The following is a 21,283-nucleotide window of genomic DNA, read 5'->3' as shown; positions in this document are numbered from 1 at the left end:
GCAGTACCCCCTTGACAGCCTCAGGAGATCCTTAACCTGTGGAGACTGCACTGAGCATGCACATCCAGCATGACCAGGAAAAGTGTCACTGGAACCTGGCCTTCAGCTGATGGGAGGAGTAGTAGGGAGGACTCAGGATCAGTCCCAGCACAATGCAAGTGAGCCACCTGGCTCCTTGCTCCTGCCATTGGCCCCATACACAGTGGCTAGGGACTCACTTCCCACCATGAAGCACTCACTGGCATACAATGGCTAGAGTTTCCCTGGCCCCTGCAACTCATCAGCTCTGTACTCTGCAGCTGGCCTGACTCACGGGCCCGGATGTCACTACTTACTCCTGTGACTAGATGGAGTGGGCTCTACCTTGGCTCTCCACCCACCATCCCAGCTCGCCCTCCCACTCCAGAGACCTCCCTTCCACTCCATCTTTCCTTCAGGACAAGCCTTACCCCAGGACTGCCTATCCTAGCCTATGCTGACCTGTGTGCCCTCTGACCTAGGGTCAAAGTTTCAAGGCTGCCATTCTAATACTGTAGCTCCAAGGTGCAGGCCCCAGCAGGGACCCTCCCCAGAAGGAACTATCTCCTGGGGTAAAGCTGTGTCATGCACAAGGAGGGACAGACAGTCCTTCTGACAGTGGGACGGTGCAATCCTGCTCTGCCCTCGGGAAGGCAGAGCTAGAGGCTCCAGACTGCAGAGGGGTAGGAGAGGCCTACAGTGGGGTTGCCGGCTGAGGCAGATCACCCTTTCCCTAAGTTTAGCCTTGAGAAGAGCAGTGCGGTCATTTCCACAGCTGTGGGAGCTCTCTGGCTCAGGCCCCGGAGAAGCAGCAGGGGCACGGGGAGGGAGGTGGGTGGTAGCTGCTGTATTGCTCCATCTGCCTTTGTCTACTCCAACAAGGAGGGTGTGTTTGTTTCAGGGTGTCTCTTCTGGCAGCAGAAGTCTGTTTCAAAGCAGAAACACAACAGAGTGGGAAGGGAGGAAGGAATCTCTTCACCGGGGAAAATATTTCCTCTTTTCAAACGAGGACCATGAAGTCTGACTTCCCCGAGCCACCAAAACCCAGAGAGGACATACATAGCACACTTGGGCCCCCAGACAAGGGTCAGGGCCAGCTGGCTTCTGGAATTCCACACCAAGAGAGTCTTGGTGTCTCTATGCTGTAATTGCAGATTCTTCACACCAGGAACAGCAGGGTCTGGGCCTCTGTAGGAGCTTCCTGAATCGTTATCACAAACCCAGCAACTTACAGCTACAAAGATTTATTTGCCGATTTCCAGAAGTCCCCAATGTCTGAAAACATGGTATATACTCCTTTGCCGTCCTCCGGCAGGCCATGGTCCTCCAGGGGCCCGAGAGAGGCTCTATTTTACCTTCTCACCCATTTTCTGGTGACCCACAGTGGTCCTTGGCTGTTACCAGTCACTCCAGGCTTGCCTCCACCTTCACGGAGTCTGATTTCTACGTGTCTGTTTACAAAGCACCTTCTTTCAAAGACACCAGATAGATCAAGCTTAGTGGTCCCAGGCAGGCCTTGGACATAGGGAGGCTCCATAAGTTGAAAGGTCTAGAAAACCAGGAGTCTGCTGTGCGTAGGGCCATGAGCTCAGCATGTCAGAGCCTTGAGACCCATGAGAGCTCTCTGCCCTGCACTCCTTAGCATGAGCACAGGCTTCCATACCAGGTTGTTTCTCAGTTAGGGTAGGCAGGAGATCTGGGTGAGCACTGAGGGAAGCCCACGGCTTCCCTAGCAAGGAAGAGGATGGTCAGCCCTTTTGGCCTGCAGAAGCCAGGTGGCAGCTTGGTCTCTAGATATGACCTTTGACCTTTTTGCACTCCCTTGCTAAGTTCTGAGGCCTTGCTTTCCCCATTTCCACATGGAGCTCATAAGGGTTGTTATCACATGAAGGGAGAGATAATCTACTAAGGACTGGTTGTGGCCTGCTGTTTCCAGCCTCAGGGGTTTGCCCCTCAGACCCATGGTATCTAGGGACATTTTCTCCCAGAGAAGGGACTAGGAGCCTGCCTCAGAAAGGCTTCCTCCCTGCCTGTGTTCGCACCTGCAAAGTAGGGGTCAGCCATGAGAACCTCAAGGTGAGACGTGCCGGAACCAGAGACATTGATGACACGGTCAAGGTGTTCATGGCTTTGGGTGACAGGCCTCTGAGTATGCAGCTTTAGATGTGGGTGACAACCTAGCTGTTGGCCTCAGGGAGCAGTGGACAAGGCTCTCACAAGGAGCCTACTTGTGGGAGGAAATGAGGCCAGAAGCCCCATGGGGTAAGAACTGGTCACGCTGCAGGGAACGGAAGCTCGGGTGCCCGGAACACCTGAGTAGCTCACACATGGGGAACCAGTGCTGAATGACAAGGTCTGGGGTAACAAACAACTTGACTCAAGATACAAGTAGTTGCCTGAGGCTGTGTCCTCATGCAGGTGAGGGGGTGAAGAAGCTGACACTGGTCCCAGCACCCTGGACCATCCTACATCCCATTCTGGCTACCGGCTACTGATCATGGCTAACCAGGCCGCAATAGTGGTCAGCCTTGACCTCAGTGAAGCCCAGAAGTCTGTCTTTTTCTCACGAGGTGGCACTGCTGAAACAGGCCCCTCTCCCTGGCGGGACTTGGCCTTGGATTCTTACAAAGAGCAGTTCCAGCTGCCATTGCCAATTGTATCTGAGTCTCCCTCTTTGCCGGCTTGTGACTTTTGTGTGCCTATGATGTGCCTACTTTAATCCTGGAAACCATCTCTCACCCTACAGCTCTGGGCAGAGGTTCTGAGCAGGGCAGCATTTCCTTCGCCATATTGTGCCTCAGGTCCTGGAACATTCCAGCTGGGCCTGGAGAGCTGTGGTAGTATGACTCCTGAGTGGCCAATAGCAAGCCATGCCTTTGAGAGGCCATGCTCTTCCCCTGACTCAGGCGTCAGGGACTATGGACTGTCACACTATTTCAGGAAAATAATTATACCCATGGTAAGGGGGAGCTCGCCCATGAAATGTCTTCAGAGCATCACCTAGCACAGCCTGCCTGCAGCTCTGAGCATGGGTGAAGGTGGGCAGAGTGCCTAAGAGCCCAGGCGTTTGACATCTCTCAAAGGTGGCGAGTACATAGCATCTAGGGCTGGGGCTCAGAATGAAGTTCAGCTGCTGATGCCTAAATGCTAAGCCCAGACCCCAAAATTCTGGCCTGATCCTTCCCCATCAGGAACTGATGTACTTGGCGTGAGCCAAACACGTGTCACGGGGCAAGCATCACAATGACACACAACACAGTTTGAGTTTTCCAGGCATTCCCCATACCACATTCTGCTGGGCCTGCTATGGCTTGTCCTCGGGCAGCTGGGTACCTGCTGCTATGGCCTCCTGGCTGGCAGGAGTGGGCTGGAGTTCTGAAGCTCTGCCTGGTGTGTGTGTGTGTGTGTGTGTGTGTGTGTGTGTGTGTGTGTGTGTGTGTGTGTACACTCTACAGCTGGAGGATTCAGAACCACATGGACAAATGGCTGGCCTTTATGCCCAGCTGGGGTCTGGAAGGGTAGTACTTGTTGAGTTTGATTCCATGCCATGCCTTTTGATAGTATCTGCTGGTGGGTTTTAAATGTTTTTCACTATTATCCTTGGGGTGGTCATAAAAGCAAATCTTCTAGGAGTGTCATTCTAGAAAATATGATAAGAGCCAGTGAAACTCACAGCCCCTTGCCCTCTAAGTCCCACAGCTTACTCGAAAATGAAATTGAAACTCTGAATAGCTCTAGATGTATTTCTTAAATTGAATTTGGAGTTTAAAGTCTCCTACAAAGAAATGCCTCCAGTGACAAATTCGACTAAACATGAAAGAAGGAAAAAGAAAGAAAGAAGAAAACCACTTTCTAAAACATTTAAATTCAAGTCAGACACTGGCAAGATGTCCATACAATGCACACAAAGATACAAAGGACCTACAAATAAAATATATATATATTCTAAAGCCATCAGCGTGGACAGATTTCTTAGACAAGATACAAAAAAGCACTTAGCCACAGGACAAAACGGTGGATTAGAATTTGTCAAAATGCACAAGTTAAATTTACTAAAAACTTCAACTCTTTGCATATGAAAGACAAACCCCACTTTGAAAGATTGCTTTCTCTCTCTCTTCTTACAAATATATCTGTATTTACAAACCCACATAATACATGGTGGTGAATACATCAAGAATGCCAATAGTTCAATAACTAGGGGTCAGGTAACCCAATGAAATACTGGCAAGGAGCAAGGGGCATGACCCAGTAGCAGAGAAGGGACATGCGTGGCATGCATGAGGTCATGGTCAAACCTTAGCACTGCAGACAGGAAAAGTAGCAAAAAACCTGAAATGAACCTGAAAATTAGGGTGACTCTTGGTCCATGACATGTGGAAAGGAACATGTACTGGGTGTGCTGGCTCACACCACCAATACCAGCGACGGAGAGGCTGAGGGAGGAACGGTGGCAGAAAAGCAAAATAAAATCACAAAAAGGTGCTGCTGTCACCATACGAAATAGAGCACGGCTACAGGGTAAAAACCAAAATAAAACAAAAACAAACAAACAAAAAACCCTGATAATACCACATGTGAACAGGACTTTGTACATGGCAGGCAGTGATGTGAGGCAGAGCAGTTACTCTGCAGGACAGTGTGGCACCTTCATTTAAGGGTGGCAGCTGTCATGCCCTACCGTCCAGCTGTTGCCCTTTGACCTATATCACCCCAGAGAAATGAGAGCATCCCCACCCAGACTGGCACACAAACACTACAGCGTCATTTCTAATATCCCAAAGCTGGAACTCAACCACGTGTCCATCGCCAGGTGGCTGGGTAAACACACTGTGATGCATGTGCACCAGGGATGCCACTCAGCAATTAAAGGAGTTAGGGAGTGACCCATGGTGCATTTGGTAAGTCTCCACCCAACGGTACCAAGGAAGAAAGCCAAACCCAGAAAGCCACACTGTGTGTCTCTATAGAAAACTTTAGGAAATACCAACCAACCCACAGTGACCGGAAGTAGGTCTTCTAGCACCTGGGGTGGGGACAGCAGGTGTTACTACCCAGTAAGAATGTTCCACATGCATCATGCCCTGAACCACCTGTGGTACAGACTTTTTGAACATCAAGTCAGGACAGGGGCTTGGGATTGCAGCTCAGTTTGGCCAAAAGCTCCCTACCCCCTCCTCTTTTCTAGGGGTGTCCTCTGAGGGTGCCTCTTCTGAAGAACCTCAGGTGTATCTTCCCTTCTGTAAGCAGGGGGGTTTCTGCTTTTCACCCACCCTCTTGCTGGCTGGAGAGTTTTTTTTAAATGCACCTTTGGTATCCTGGAGATGTGGTTCAGTTGGTAGAGTTTACCTGGCAAGGATGAAGTCTCTGTTCAATCCCCAGCACTCTATTAGCCAACTGTGTGACTCATGCCTGTTATCCCAACACTTGGGACACAGAGGCAGGAGGATCAGAAGTTCAGGGTCATTTTTGACTACACAGAGAATTAAAGGCCAGCAAGGGTTTAACAAGACGAGATCCTGTTTCTAAAAAGCAAAGAAAAAGCATCTTTTCCCTTGGATTGCAAAGAAAGCTTTGGGCACCTGCTGGGAAAGCCTGATTCCAGCCAGCACCACCACCCCCGGCTGTCCCAGGGAGATGGGGAAGCACCAGCATCATTGGAGCTGGCCCCTGGGTCTCCTGAGTGTTCTCAAGTCCTTTCAATATTTTTGAGAATTGACATTCGACTAGGCAAAATGACAACAATGAAAATGGATGGAGAGGCAGCAGTTCTCTGAGCAACTGGCACAGAAATGCTTTAACCCCTCTTAACAACCCCTAGCCACAAGCCACGCCCAGATTCCCAGGCCTTAAAGAAGCCCCACTAGATCTTCTTCAGGGCCCATAGAGCAAGACCAAGTCACGTTTCCTTGAGATGGTGCTGGCCAAACCCCTCACCAGTGTGTCCTCTAACACACCCCTACTTCATTCTAGAAGAGAAACTAGATTTTTTTTTCCCCTTCTGCTCCCACGAGTCAGTTCCTCCTCAGTCAGATTCAGTTCCCGTTCTGAAGGCCCCACCTGGAACCGCCTCACATCCTAGTGTATGCTGGGATACAGAGGAAGAAGCAGGTCCCATTCCTCAAGATTGTCAAGAGAGGTCCTTCCCACCGGTGGTTTTGCAGAGACGGTCAGCCTGCCATTAGGCAATAAAAACACCTAAGTTGGCCAAAGAGCATCTAGGGGCTGCTGGGTGAAGTCTCCTGCTTCCTTTAGGAGCTGGCACCCTCTGTGTGCATGTTAGGATAGGTAGGTGGGCCAGGAGCTGTGTGGCCAGTTGACAACTCTCCTTCTCGGGGCAGAGGGGAGCTCTGTCCTGTCCTTGCTGAGGATGACGCTTACAGATATCACTGTTTGCCTAGTGCCCACAACACCCAGGCAGACACTGCTGTCTCTCTCTCTGTTATAAGCTAGTCAGAGCCCACACAGCTCTAAGAAGCAACACCGTGGCTGAATGTACCATGTTGCAAACAAGAACACTAACACACATCCCATCCAGGTCATCTGTCTAGTGTCACAGGACTGGAAAGCTGTAGAGCTGGGACACAAAGGCAGGCATGTGACAGCAAAGACCGCATTCTTAGCCACTGAGACACTGTGTGCTGAGCCCTATGGGTACTGCTCTATCTCCTATTAGCAAGGACATAAGCGGCCGCTTGCTCCACAGTGGTTACTGCTCCAGGCTCTGCCCGGACTCTAGCCGGAAGGGTCAGGAGGAAGAAAGCTGAAGAAGCCCGGTGTGCCCCATCTCTCTCTCAGAAGTGCAGCTGTGTGGTGAGGGATGTGTTAAAGCACCACTTTGCTTCTCTAGTGGCAGGACAGGAACGAACACGTCCCTGATGTAAACATCTTGTGAAACTCCCTGGGAAGGTGGGGCCGTTTGCAGAGCAAAAATGTTGGCAGTGAGACCTGGGCAGGGTTGGGAAGAGACCTCTCCACAGGCAAGGGACCTCACACGCCCACAGCAACAAGGGCTGCTCTTCAGAGGAATTGGAAAAGGTTGTGAGACCAACTAGCCCAGGACAGAATTCTAGGGTCCCACAAGTTTCTAGAAGTTTCCCAAGGCTCTAATTTCTAACCCGAGAGATCTAAGTGATGTTTTATCTTCTCCATCCTCCTCCTTGCACCCTGTAAGTTCTAGAAGCAGCAACTGGCAGAATTGTGGCTGTCACCCACTTCCTAAGGAGCTACTCACATATGGGATTGTACCCAGGCTCTCTGAGGCACCATGATATACACATATCCTCATTACCCATTTGGAGAGTACCTCCTAGGTGGGGAGCAGAGACATACATTAGTCTTCTTCGCAAGAACACATGTGAGAGCCAAATACACAGGGAGGCCTAGAGACATGAGTTGTCTGGAGTTGGTCTCAGGCCACTGCATAAGCCACGGAGTCAAGCTGAACATCAATGATGTCACCAAGAACACACACACAGAGCCAAGGTGACCCTGCCATGCCTCCCAACCTAGGTCCCAGCACCAACATTTCTTGGAGGTGTAGTCTGGGTAGCTTTCCTCATGGATGACTGACTTAGCAAGTCTAGATGTGGTAACCATTTGAAACACACAGCATGAGCCACCAAGGCTCATTGGGATCCAAGGAGGCACCCTCACAGTCTTCCATCCCATCTGGCCATCTGAAGGGGCTGGGGACAGTGCTCCTCACAGACACTGGAGGCCCAGGCATAGATCCTGGGTTCTCATCACCTGCAGTGGCATGTCCTTATTTGAGTCCATTGTGCTCCTCCACGGGTCCTTCTGGCTCTGTCTGGCAGCCACTGTCCATTCACTCTGGAACACTTTTATTATGGCTCAACAGACCCACCGTGAAATGTGCTAGAATGCTTCTGGACATAGCATTAAAACATATGTCTGTGCAGCCATCACCGCCAGAAGCATCTCACTGTCCCAAGTTGGATCTCTGTCCCTGTTAAAAGACAGACACTATGTCTTTCCTAACCGGCTATGTTCTGAGTTTGACTACTCTAAGGCCCTCATAGAAATGCAGTCATATTACCTCTGCCTCCTGTGACTGATTTACCTCATTAGGCACATCCTTGGGATTCACTCAGGATAGGGTTCTTTTCACTTAGAAGGCTAATGCTCAACTATGGGGAAGGGACCACATCCTGCCCACCTATTCATCCATGAAAGGACACTGGGCTTGCCTCTAAACTCTGACTACTCCTGAGAACCTGGTGTGTAAACATCTGAAACCAGTTTTTGGGCACAGGCCCATTATTTTCTATGGAGTTTGTACCATGGTACCTCTCCACTTCAGGGCACTTGGGTTCCATTCCAGGACCAGTCATCTACTTGTAAAGAGGTTAAAGAATTGTCTTTACCCAAAGGATCTGTACTATGAGACTGTCCTATGCTGGAAGACAGTGAAGACTTAGAGACCAGGGGAGTTTGCCTATAAAATTCTTCAAACACTTGTAAAGGCTTAAACCTTCTAGAATTTGTAAAGGGATTCAGAGACTATTTGGAGGAAGTGGGCAGGGGGATGGGGGCAAAGAGGGCAATAGCCATGGAAGGAAAAGCCTGTTGCAGGCTTTGGGCTAAGACAGGCCACTATGGCAGGCCTGGACATAGCTCAGCCCATTGTAGACAACAGGCCCCAGACCGCTGGGGCCTCCTAACAGTGTCTCAAAGGAGTAAGCTTCCAGAGGCGAACCAAGGGAAAGTCAAGGTTCCCCCCCAAATATTTTATTTAAATATTAAATTAAAAAAACATACATCAACTAATCATTTGGCATACGTTTCTCACGTTAACATGAGAAATGAAACAATTCCATCATAGTAAAAAAAAAAAAAAAAAAAAAAAACAAAAACAAAACAAACCATTATATACATCAGAGATCACGTAGTGTCTTTAAATAGGCGATTCCATTACAGTCCAGGACAGGGCTGTGAGGATCTACAAAAACACACCACACACGCCAAAAAAACAAGAACTTAAAACCATGACATTACTGTCCCCTGGGAAGGGTTGACAGCGACTAGAAGACACAGAAACTGCCAGAAAGTAAAGTGCTTGTCGCTTCTGACATACAGCAGTGTCCAGGCCTTTGATCTGTGGTATCCAGACAGGAACTGTGGGAGACGAGGGCTGGCTGCCCAGGCTGCTGGGTGCTTCCCCGATCCACACATCTGGTGAGTCGACAGGAGGGACACTTTTTGGCTTGTTCTATGGAGGGCACCAGTTCTGACTGGTCTTTCACCTGTCTTGAGAGTAAGTGTGTAGTACAAGATGGGCCACAGGGCCGACAGGGAGGACCGCGCTGTGACTGCATCAGGTCGAGTGCAGCCTCTTCCTGGCCTCAGGAAACTCGGTCAATCTTTGGCTTTTAAAAGTGCCTCCTTTCTTCTCCCTTAACGACCCCAGGCTAATACTGCCCTGGTGGGATGCCATAGTGGAAGTCACCTGGGAGGCAAAGGGACAGATGCCTAACACAGAGTGAGTGGGAAGGGGTGACATCCCTGGTTCCCTCCAGAGGCTTTTGGATGACAGAGCTGTGCCTGGGTCTACCTGCCAAGGTAGACCTGTACTTGTCAGGTGGGGCTACCCCTTCCCTGCTCTACCCTGTGTGGAGGTGGGCAGCCTGCGGCCCCTTCGACACAAATGTGGTGCAGATGGGGACACTTCTTAATGTGACCAAGGGAGGTTTAAGCCAGGAACACAAAAGTGTATACAAAATAGAAAAAATAAGTAGTGTCTGTCTCCTATTTATATACATATACAGTATTTGCTTAAAAAAGAAACTTTACAAACACTGACCTATACTCAGCTTCCTGGAAAGCAAGCCAGACGGAGCTCAGGCCTGGGTGCCAGGGTGTTAACAAGAAAGGTCCCAGACCAGGGGCAGGTGGTCATAACCAAGATGCCCGCTGGCTGCCTGGGCCCCTCTGGCCACAGCCCCTTGGTATTGCACAATTTCCCCGTCAGGTGTTCTTGTTGGACCCTGATAATGAAATGCGTAAAAATCTGGTAATTAGCAGCGGAGTCAAGATACACGGCAGGAAGGAACTTGTTGGCTTCCTTGCAGTGTGAGGGCTCTGGGTCAAGTGACCGTGGGACAGAAAGCCCACCTGCAGGTCCTTACCCCCTTCCAGTCCTTTGTGGTTTCCTCTGAATAAGCCTGGCAAACCGACTTGAGCAGCTATAAAACTCAAGCTAAAATACGACAAGGTCGTCCTCTGGCTGGCAGGGAAATCCCAACAATGCATGTGGTCTTCCCCTAGGCCGATCCTGGCTGTTCTAAAACCCACACGGAAAGCAGCAAGTTCACAGTTTTTGTTAAAGCATAACCATTTCAGAAGTGGAGAGCTGTGAACCAAAACCCAAAATGACGCCAACCAACACACAGGCATGTGCCACACTCGGCGCTGCTCCCTCCAAGGACGTCTGAGCTCATCACACTATGATGATGAACTGTGGACAGGAGTGTAGGTTCCCGAGCAGCATGGCCCTCTCTTCTCCCTCCCCCACTTCCCCTCCCCTCCACCCACCCACATGACACACCCTCAGTTATTATTTTTCTTCAGAAAGTTTCAGTCCCTACTGATCATTGAGGTCACTCAGTGCAAGGAAAACATTAAAACAAAACAAAAATCCTAAAAAGCCCATACACCAAACATATTGCTTGTTTCACTTCTAAAAAGTTCTTGGCTTTGAGTCCGAAACCATCTTCACATACTCTGAAATTATTGCTTGGAAGAGTCAATGGACCAAGGGGGGGGCGGGGGGCGCCGCAGGACCACTCTCACTGTACCAGGACAAATGTCCCCCGCTGGCCAGAGGTCAGGTCCTCCATTTCACAGTCCCCTTGTGGCAGCCCAGCAGGGTCACAGCTCGGGGCCAGCCTGGTGAGGCACTGTGGCAGGGACCCAGTCGGTAGAGCCACTGGGCCGGCACTGATGTGCAAGTGGGTATCCAGGAGCTGTGCAGCAGAGGCCACGGGGGACATGCCAGCCTGGAGGAGCGGCGCTGGCAGCAGTGGGATCCCAGACATGAGGAGGCCATCACAGGGAGTGAACATGTACGGGGCAGGGGACGGCTGGGGGCCCTGCTGGCAGCCAGAAGAGGTGACTGAGTGGTGCTGTAACTGGAGTAGCCTGAAGAACAGAGACAGGGAGGGGATAGGTCACTGTGTGGGCCCTGCCCAGAAGCACTCCAGTTTCCAGGTGGGTCCCACCCACCTCAGAGCTGCTCTTGGCAGACAAAGTTTCACAGAGCTCTGTGTGTGTGACATGACACATCCCTGAGCCATCCCGCCCTAAGTCCTAGCTGTTGTGGCAACACAGATGCCAGCTTGACAGGACAGTCTTGGCCACCACCATTGCCCTCTAACTACAAAGGGTTACTAAGCCCGCCCGCTGCCCCTCCTTGCTCTCTCCCTGACAACAAGGTGCCAGGCTTCAGAGACCTCACCAATGAACCAAATGGCAGGGGACATCTTGGCACACAGGGAAATGGGGTGCTTGCTTCATGGGCTCCTTATGGGGAAGGGCAGAGAGCACTGGATTGGTGTGGCAGGCCTACCTCTGCTGATGTAGCACCTCTTCCAGCAGGTTCCTGCCTTCCCGACTGCTGGCCGTGCAGCCTTGCAGGCCTGAGCTTGGGGCTGGGGTGTGGAAGGGACTCATGCCTCCCCGGGGAGCTCGGATGGAGGACTGGCACACCTGGCGTGCCAATCCTTTGATCTTGTTCAGCCCCAGGAACCCCTTGGTCCTCGCATTTTTTCTCAGCTGCTGCCGAAAGGCCTTCAGCCCTGTGGAAACAAGAGCAGAGGTTAGCAGGCCTGACTCTAGATTGTGGCCAGTGGCCTTCAGCCTGCTGTTGTTTCCATGCCCTGAGGAGGAGGGAAGGAAAAGGATAACTGGGTAGCACTGCCCTGCGGGGCTTGGCAGCTGCCAGCTCCTAAGCCCAACATCTACCCCTCCCCCATGGTTCCGCTCCTTCCCAATGAGATCGGTCAGTCTGGGTAAGCTGTGGAGGAGGGGGCGTGCAGTGCACTGGGCTCTGGGGGCTTTCTGGACTGTCAAAGGCATAGAGGACCTCACAGGTATGTCTGACCCTGAGTGGCATGGAGAAACCCAAGCAGGTATGGGACCGCTTTTGTCAGGGTCACTCTTTGACCCTGGCCCTCCAGTCAAGCAGCAACTGTTGCTTGGAATGGTTGTCCCTTGCACTCAGGGTCAGGTCTGAGTCTACCCTGCTGAGGAGCACTGATGGTCCTGCTCTATCAAGGACAGAGATGGCCTGCCAGGACAGCGGTCTTTCCTGGGGCATGAGGGACAGGCATGGAAAGGAACCTTACCTTGAGTGAGTGAGGTATCTGATGCCCTCCGTCCCTCCTGGAAGCTGACAGGAAGCAGGACAGCTCTGCCCAGACCCGCCTGAGCCTGTAGCACAGGGGTGGCTGACTGTGAGCCCAGGAAAGGCGAAGCCAATCTGACTGGAGAGCTGGTGCCCAGCAGCCCTGGGGTGGCCAGGCCACTACCAAGCCCCACAGGACCTTCACTTGCAGAGAACGGGAGGCAGCTATCAGAGCTGGTTCCTTCTGAGGGACTTGCTGTGGCAGAGGAGGAGACGATTATGCCTGTGGGAAGATCAAGTGCTTGAGAAGGGGACTGAACACCCTAAGGTCACTGCCTGAGGGACAGGGGACATGGTCTGTTGGTGAGGGAGGCAGTGGTATAGTACTCTCCAACCTGACCCTCATCTGGGCCACCAGAGCCCAGAGGCTCTGCCTGTGAGCCCACAGGTGCAAGGGCAGATGGCAGGCTACCAGTGACACACAGACCCCAGGAAGGAAGAGACCCAAGGCCAAACACCTGCTCTCCAGTGCCTGGGACAGCAAAGGGTGGCCCACTACTGAGATAAAAGTACAGGCATATCCAAGTATGAACCATGGGTCACTGAATCAAAAGGCTAACTGGAGGCAGGTGTCAGGCAAAAGGACCCATTTCAAGTGGATTCTACATGGTTTTGCCCCTCACCCTGGATGCTGGGTCTTTGGGGGATACTTACAAGGAGGGTTGAATGGGGAGAAATGGGTGGAAACTTCAGCTAGTGTATGCCTCCGCCCTGTGCTGCCAGGCAAGGGTTCCTGGGCCTCCCGCTCCTCCTCCAGGCCAGGACCCTGCCTGGCCTCCTCACTGATAGCTGTGTCCAGTAGGCTGCTGGGAGAGACGGAACGGTGCCGGAACACACCACTGCAGTTGGTATCCACAGGGAAGAATAAGGGCTGCAAGGGAGGGACAGAAGCTGGTGACTCCGAGGGCTCTAAGAATGGGTACCAGTAGAACACAGCCACTAAGAAACAGCAGGCCGGCACCCACACACCTGAAGTGAGCCGTGGAGGTCAGAGTCCATCTCGGCCTGCAGGACAGACTGAGCCAAGGCCTGGGGCTGCGGGCACAGCAGAGAGGGCCGGAAAGAGTCACATGGGAGAATTTCTTGAGGAACCTGAGAGGGGGGAGGGATTTTCAGGAGGTGATTCCAGAGTCAACGACCAGTGGCAGCAAACTGGTTTTACAGATGGAAACTGGCAGAAGTCAGATGCCAGCTGGAGTTTGGGGCTCAGGATTCTGGGCCATCATATAGGGGCCACATGCACACACAGGTGGCCAGGAGGAGGTGCTAGGGACAAGAACCTGCTGGGCAGAACATGGCCCAGAGTGAAGCAGCTATAACCTCACCTCCTCTTCCCCCAAAGCCCCTCCCAGCCCCACAGCCTGCAACTAGGGTTGCAATGAGGTTCAAGGGACAGCCCAGAGAGTCGGTGCCACCACCGAACAAGGGATTCAAGGGATTCCGAGCTCTGAGGGAACAACTCAAAGCCAAGAGATAGGAGCAGGGCTCTGAGAGGAGTTCACCCTCACCTCCAGACTGCTGAGGTCCGAGCTTCGGAGTCGGGGCTGCCGGGGAGGTGCAGGGCTGGGCCGGGATGAGGGCTGGGTGCTTCGGTGCTCCTTGAGGCGCTCCAGCAGGAGGTAGTAAATGGCAGCGAAGTGGTTGTAGCTGCTGTTCTGCAGAGACTGGGGAACAAGGTCAGTGAGGTCAGAGTGAGGCCTGGCCACCAGGCTTCCCTGTGAGGTCATCCCCAGGTAATTCTCAGGCAGCCAAGAATACCCTTGAGAAGGGGACAAGCTGGCCCTTAAATTAGACTGTACCCCATTTTTAACTCCACAGGCAAAGGCCTGCTTTGCCTGAGAAAGCTGATCCAGCCGCCATGCCAGGATGTGAGGCAAAGGCAGGGCTATGCCCAGCGTGCTTACCTCCACTGTCCTCTGCCGGTCGATGCCAAGGGCCTGCATGATGCCCAGCACCTGCTCATTGTAGTCGCCCAGGTTGGAGGTGTAGCCCTGCATGGAGTAGGTGGGGTCATCCTGCTGCAGAAGGGTGGGGTCAGCCTGCATCCACCGGTGCTGGCGGATCTGGGCAATGGTGATGCGCTTGGCAGGGTCCACTACCAGCATGCGTCGGATCAGTGTCTCACAGTCTGTGGAAGTGAAGGGCTCATAGGATGATGGGCCTGGGGGCTCATTCCCACTCCTAAACCCACGTGATAATCAAGAAGCCAGAAACTGTCATTATAGCCCCTCCCCACCCCAGCAAAGAGCCACCCAAGGGAGACACCAAGTTGGGTGTCAGACCCAAGGGAGACACTTTTTAAATGTTCCCTATAGAAAACCATTTAGACTCTCCCTCCTGTTGTGGCACACATGAGGCTAGCATCCTGGGGTCTGATGGTGGAGGGGACAGCAGAAATGTGGGGCCTGATGTTGTGGGTACTGCAGAGGTAAGGGCCTGGTGGTGGGGAGACTTGCTAGACCACTGGGTAGGCATTGTCAAGACCCTCCTGTCAACTCTTCCCAAAGCCACCCACCGCCCAGATTACCCAAGGCTCCCAGGGCAGACCAACTCCATGCCCACCCACCTTGAGACATGAAGAAGGGGATGCGGAACCGGCCCTCCAGCACCCGCTGTCTCAGTGTTGGCAGGTTGGGTCCGTCAAAAGGAAGGGAGCCACAGACGAGGACGTACAGCACCACGCCGAGGCTCTGTGAATAACCAGACAGCTGTGTTGGTGCCCTGCTTGCCAGCTCCAGCGATGTGGCAGCAGGCAGCAGGGTCCAAAAGGGCTCCTACCCAGATGTCCAGCTGGGGACCTTCGTACTCCTTCCCCTCAAAGACTTCAGGAGCTGCATATGGGGGGCTCCCACACCACGTGGACAGGGGCTCTCCTGGCTTATAGAAATTCCCAAATCCAAAATCTGTGAGGCAGAAGAACAGGCACCAACATCAGTACCGGACTGGCAAATGTTGTGCCGCAGGGTGCGCTGGAACCAGAGACCCCACAGGGCCTCCCTCACCACACATCTCTTGCCTGCCAGCTTGATGTCCATGTTGCCATCCAGCAGCAGGTTCTCAGTCTTGAGGTCCCGGTGAACTATGTGATGGTTGTGGCAGTACTCTACTGCCGACAGAATCTGCCAGAATTTTTTCCTAGCCTCGTTTTCACTCAGGTGCCCATTCGAAGTCAGGTAATCTGAGGAACAACAAAACAAAGTTACACTCCAAGACATTACACCAAGTCTGCTACTATTGGGGCCAGGCAAAGCAGCACTGAGAGCCCCAGAAGACACACACAAACGCGAGAAGGCAGGCTTCACCTAACGCTAAAATGAATGCAGCTCACCAAACATTTCTCCATTTTTTGCAAACTCCGTGACAATGTAAAGCATATCCTTCGTCTCCATAACCTGAAACAACAACACAAAAAGGAAAAGTTAAGCAGGGGGAAAAGGTTCACACAGAAGCCCTGATGGATGCACCTGGACCCAAAGCAACCTTTGACTTCTCCAAGAAATTGCCTTCATCGCTTAAGGAAAGAGACAGGGAGGGGGGAAAAATACAACCCAGAGACACAGCTTTATATGACTTGGGATAAGCCCCTCTGGCCCGCCATTTCTTAGTCCTGTCTTTCCTAGCACCTCTGCTCTTCAAAAGGAGAGAGCCACAAACAGAGCTGTACTGAGCAAGCACTTGCATTGCAGGCCTCCTGGGGGCTCTGGAGGCCGTGGATGCCAGAATGCGACAAGTGCCCTTTCAGAAACCCTGTGGACAACTGGTCACTCAAGACAAAAACCAAAACAAACCAAAAAAAAAAAAAAAAAAAAAAAAAAAAAAAAAAAAAAAAAAAAAAAGAAAAAAAGAAAAAAGAAAAAAAGAAAAAAAGAAAAAAGAAAGAAAAGAAAGCTGAGTGATCAATACAAATATCCTACCCCCCACTTGCTTTATTGACAAGACATTAAGCCTTAAGAACATGGCCTTGCCAGATAAGCTACAGGGGACTGCTCTTTGTACAGTGCATTGCTTGGCATGTGTCAACAGTACCGGTCAGTGTCAACAAACACCTTCAGAGTCTGTTCACTGACCGACAACTTTAAGTTACCTACAAAAATTTAATCATAACTAAGCAACAAAATAAAATTTAAATTTTTGGTTCTGAAAGAAATAAAAAACACTTATGTATGTCGTATAATTAAAATATTTCAGAGGAGCCAGAGTACAGGGGGATTACACCTGTACTCCCAGCACTCAGGAGGCAGAGGCAGAACTGCCCAAAGCTCAAGGTCAGCCTAGACTACATAGCCAAGTTCCAGGCCAGTCCGTCTTCACAGTGAAACTGTCTCAATATAAACAGATAAATAAAACATCTGAGAGAGGGAAAGAGAATGTACTCTGACATGAAGGAAGATTTCTTTGGGTTCAAGACCTGCTGTTATTCCTTTAAAAGACGCTTTAAAAAATCTTTTTGAGTCAAAAATTTACTAAGAAAAGTGTTATTAAAAACCATTGCAATTCAGCTAAAAATCTAACTGTCATCTCCACATAGTGCAGCAGAGGGCCCCTGCTTATCCCTTTTCTTTATGGAAGAAAAAAAGGGGGGGGGAGAACTTAGAGTCCACATCTCTTAAACTTTTAAAACCCTAAATAAACCAAGTGTGGTGACAGATATCTGTAGTCCCACAACTCAGGAGACTACAGCAGGATTGCCAGAAGTCTAAGGCTATCGAGACAAAGAGCACCGGGTCAGCTAGAGCTACAAAACAAGACCCTACCTCAACAAATGAAACCAATTAAACACTCCACCCCACCCCAGCCACTACACCCTACCCCTACCCAAGGGAGAGAATGAGATGCCCCAATCAGCTAAATTAATTAACACTAGACATCAGTGTCAAGACCAGGGGACCAACTGGCCTCACCAGCCCACCCAATCCTGAAAGCTGAGTCACTGAAGACAGGAGCTAAAATATCCACTCTGGCATCCATAGCCTGGGCAACATTTCCTCAGTGCTACGGCTTCAACCTGGTTGGAGTCGAAGACAGGGAGGAGAGGAAGGTGCTAAGAGCACCTCTACAGGTAGAAGCACAAGAATCAGCCTGTTCCGAAGGTCAGGGAACCCCTCTTCCCAGCACCCCTCTCAGCACTGGCCATGGAGGAAACTTATCTTGGAGCACAACTTAAAGATTGAAATAAAGCATGACCCCTGAGTGCACAGCCCAGGGCTCTGTGCTTAGAGACACGGAGGGAGCTGTTACCACAGGCCAAACACAAGCTCCAATGACTCGTCTGCCTTTCTGCTGAGAAGGGCGGCCAGGGGTAATTTTAAATTACAGTTCTCTCCTCTACGGCACTGTACACGCAGTTTTTCCAACTGCACACTCATGTCCCCTGTAGTCACCTCAGGCTCACCAGGATTCTGGGATTCACTGACAGGACTAACACAAGCACATACAATGACATTCATAAGGCCTGGCTCCTCTATACCTAGACCCATTTCTAATGTCAACAGAAGTGGCCCTTTATCAATAGGCAAGATGTGAAGATTATGAGGAAACAATCAACAGACAAATAGGTGAGCACATTCTCACCCGGGATTAACTGGCAAGTTCCTATGGCTGAAGTGCCTCCCCATCTTCACTCTGCGCTGTGGGTAACAACGGGAGCTTTGCCATCACAAAGATACAACAAGGAAAAGTGGAAAGAACAGCTGCTTTTTAAATGTTTAGTATCATCTGCAAAGGCAGAAGTTTTGAGTTTCCCTCAAGTCTGTCCTTCTGCACTAAGCATGATGGTACATGTGGCTATTCTCACAGTGACAGGACTTCATCTACAGACCTCAACAGGTCCAAATCTGGAACAAGTTACAATGCTAGATAAAACTCAAACGAGGCAAACCAAGTATGACCCAGAGCAAGAGACTAACAGTCAACAAAGCTGAACAGCCTAACTGAAGGTCAATCTATTTACTTTGTACTCCCTGGTTCCCACACAGCATCAGGAACCCCAGCCACCTTCAGGGACCAAAGGCCCGAGGTGTGGCACTTGAGAAACAATGGACATGCCCATGGAGCAGGGACATTTAGCCAGCTCACCTGGTAGAGCTTGATGATGTGGGGGTGATTCAGGAGCTTCATCAGCTGGACCTCCCGGTAGATCTTCTCCAGATTGCTAGAATCTAACCGAGTCTTGTCAATTATTTTTATTGCAACCTACAGATTTTTAAAAAGAGAAGGGCGTATTTTTGTTTAGAAATAGAATTTCAAGTAACCTAACCTCTTCTGCACTTTTTTTTTTTTTTTTTGGGCAAATGATTTTCTTAATCATTTGCTGTCTTCAAAAGGTCACAAAAAGTTAGGAGAAAATAAAAGTAGCCACTGACATTATTTAAGGGAGTAGAGGTTAAATAAAAGCCCTTGTATTTGCCATCTAATTTTACAGGAGCCACTCATTACTGGTTGGTTTTTCTTTTCTGTCTCCCCCCCCCCCTTAGGGGGGTGTTGTTGGTCATTATCTTTGCAGTTCCCCAGAAACTGTACAAATTATGCAGAAACATAATACAAAGCTTTTTTTCCCTTTACCAGACTAAACACTGTCATCGTTTACAATTGTGACAATCAACTCTGCAGGACTGAATCAGCACAGGGGTCCACCCCCTGGATGGATCCACCCCCTGGTTTAGTCTCCCGCAACACGCGCGCGCACCTGCGTTTTGGTGACTCGGTGCCGCGCCAGCTTAACCACCGCAAAATTGCCTTTGCCCAGGGTCCGTTCCACGTCGTAAAAGCCCACCCGGAGGGGCTTCTGCTGGCCCTGGCCGGTGCCCGAGGGGACCGCGCTGAACTCCGACATGATCACCATGGCTTCGGGCAGCACCTGCGGGTCAGTGAGGAGTGCGTTTCAGCACAGACTGACGCCGGCCCAACACCGAAGCCCCCTCGCCCCCCCCAGCATGATCCTCCACGACGCGGCCACCGAAACTGTCCTCCAGGCCACCACGCGTGCGTCCTCAACCCCGTGTTCCTCCAGCCTGCAGCCCCACTAGTTTGCCCTCGCACCCCCCACTCGCTCATTCCTTGACCCCGTGTTCCCCGGCTAAAGTCCCCATGAACGGACCCCTCCACCCAAAATCCTCCCTACGCCGAGCCCTCGGATCCCGGGCTCCTAGTCTGCGCCCCCACGCGCGCGCCCCCTTGATCCAGGTTCCCTCCGCGCGAACCCCTACGCACGCGCCCCCCGACCCCCGGTCCTGACCGGGCACGCGCGCCAGGAGTCCACCCGCAGTCGACCCCATGCCAGCCCTGGATCCCTCGGGTCCCAGGCTTGAACCCTGCTCCCGTCCACCCGCGCCCGGCTCCCCAGGACAGGCTTCTAAACCCGGCGCTCGCGGACCCGCCTCCGGGCGCCGACCCGCAACAATGGGGAGCCCGCGGGGCTGGAGTCCTGCCGGCGACCCCACGCGAGCACCTTCGGGCCACGGGGACCCGAACCCGTGCTACCGCTCACCTCCGCCGCCCTCCGTGCGCCCGACCCGGGACGCCGCCTGCTCGACTGCTCGCTCGGCTTCGGCGCCCGTCGTTCGCGCCGCCGCCGCCAACGCTGCCGCCGCCGCCCGGGCCGCGCCGCATGTCAGCGCCCCGCCGCCGCCGCCGGCCGCACGCGGCAACGCCCCGCCCCGCCCCGCCTCGCGCAGGCCCCGCCCCACCCCGCCCCCCGCGGCCGGCACAGCCCATTGACGTCGCTTTGACGCCAGAGCGACGCGCGGCCCGGTGCCGGTAGAGGGGGAGCGGAGATCGGGCGGTTGCCAAGAGACTGGAGGCTCTGACGAGCGCGCTGGTGAGGCCGTCGCCATGGGGACCGCGGACGGTGACGTCAGGGGCCGGGCTCTGCAACCTCCCGAGACTGCCGGCGCCCCCTGACGGGCACGGGCGACACTGCTGAGGCCCACGTTCCAGGAGGCAGAGCCTGCTGGGGACAAGCTAGCCGGGTACTCGTGGTGTATATGGCACCCTGCGGGTACTCAGGGCCCCCTTCGGACACAGGAGGGTGAATAGAGCCGCAGCACTTTCGGCATAAGGCTCTGGAGCGGGTAGGCTTGGACTGATCACTCTGCTGTGCGGGGCACGCGATGTGCAGCCAGCAGGGTCTGCCCCTTGACCCTCATCTCATTCCAGAAAGGGCTGACCAGCAGCAGAAATGCTTTAGGAAACTGTTGGTCAGTTGAACGCCAGTTACTTTTGTAACAGGAAAAAAAAAAAAAAAGCTCAATGTACTCAGCAAGTTGGAAAGTTAAAGCAAGAAAGAATATCTCATGGGCCGGAAGTCTGCTGTAAAGGCCCCATCGAAGGCTAGCCCACCACCTTGGTCCAGCAGTGTCCCGGGGACAGCTGAATAGGAAGGGTACTACAGACACGAGCAACGGAAGGACCCAGCCCCTACCGCCCACTACCCCACTCGGTACTGATAGGTGGGGCCTTTGAAAGTCTGGGCACCCTGCCCACTCCCTTGGCAGCTAATTCTGTCTGCCAGTTGGCCCACCCTGTCTGTCCCCAAGCTGCTTCCAGACAGCAGATAGGACACAGGGCGGCTGGGACCTTGGGACTGACCCTGAGAGTGTCTGCCGGAAGCAAGGCCCATTAAAGCGGAGATGGAGTGTGGAGAGAGGGGAAATGGCATGTGTGTGACTCCTTTTGTTTGTGTCGGCTGTGCTGTGTTCCTTCACACCTCATCGAAAAGTTAGATGACAGGGGAGATGATGATTATCCAAGGCTAGGAAGGCGGCAGTTTGAGGCTAAACTTCTTTGTCTCCTTCCAGATGGCTTTTTGTATGAGAGAAAACCAGGGCTTCACAGACCAGCTCC

The 21,283-nt window shown here is 52.3% G+C and overlaps 1 protein-coding gene across 1 annotated transcript; it reads right to left on the bottom strand.

Moving 5' to 3' along the window:
• Window positions 1-10,612: 10,612 nt before the first annotated feature.
• On the bottom strand, window positions 10,613-20,050 carry Sik1 (salt inducible kinase 1). Its single transcript, XM_051187034.1, is given in 15 exon segments — window positions 10,613-11,178; window positions 11,606-11,834; window positions 12,384-12,665; window positions 13,097-13,313; window positions 13,412-13,534; window positions 13,951-14,106; window positions 14,347-14,570; window positions 15,009-15,132; window positions 15,221-15,345; window positions 15,459-15,620; window positions 15,771-15,834; window positions 18,518-18,634; window positions 19,128-19,298; window positions 19,929-20,008; window positions 20,011-20,050. Coding segments are annotated over 15 exon segments (2,466 nt in total). The 3' UTR covers window positions 10,613-10,826.
• Window positions 20,051-21,283: the final 1,233 nt, after the last annotated feature.

This window comes from Phodopus roborovskii, unplaced genomic scaffold (genome assembly GCF_943737965.1).
Source record: "Phodopus roborovskii unplaced genomic scaffold, PHOROB, whole genome shotgun sequence".
NCBI lineage: Eukaryota > Metazoa > Chordata > Mammalia > Rodentia > Cricetidae > Phodopus > Phodopus roborovskii.
Note: the sequence above shows the minus strand (reverse complement) of the source record. Positions and strands in the feature narration are given on the sequence as shown.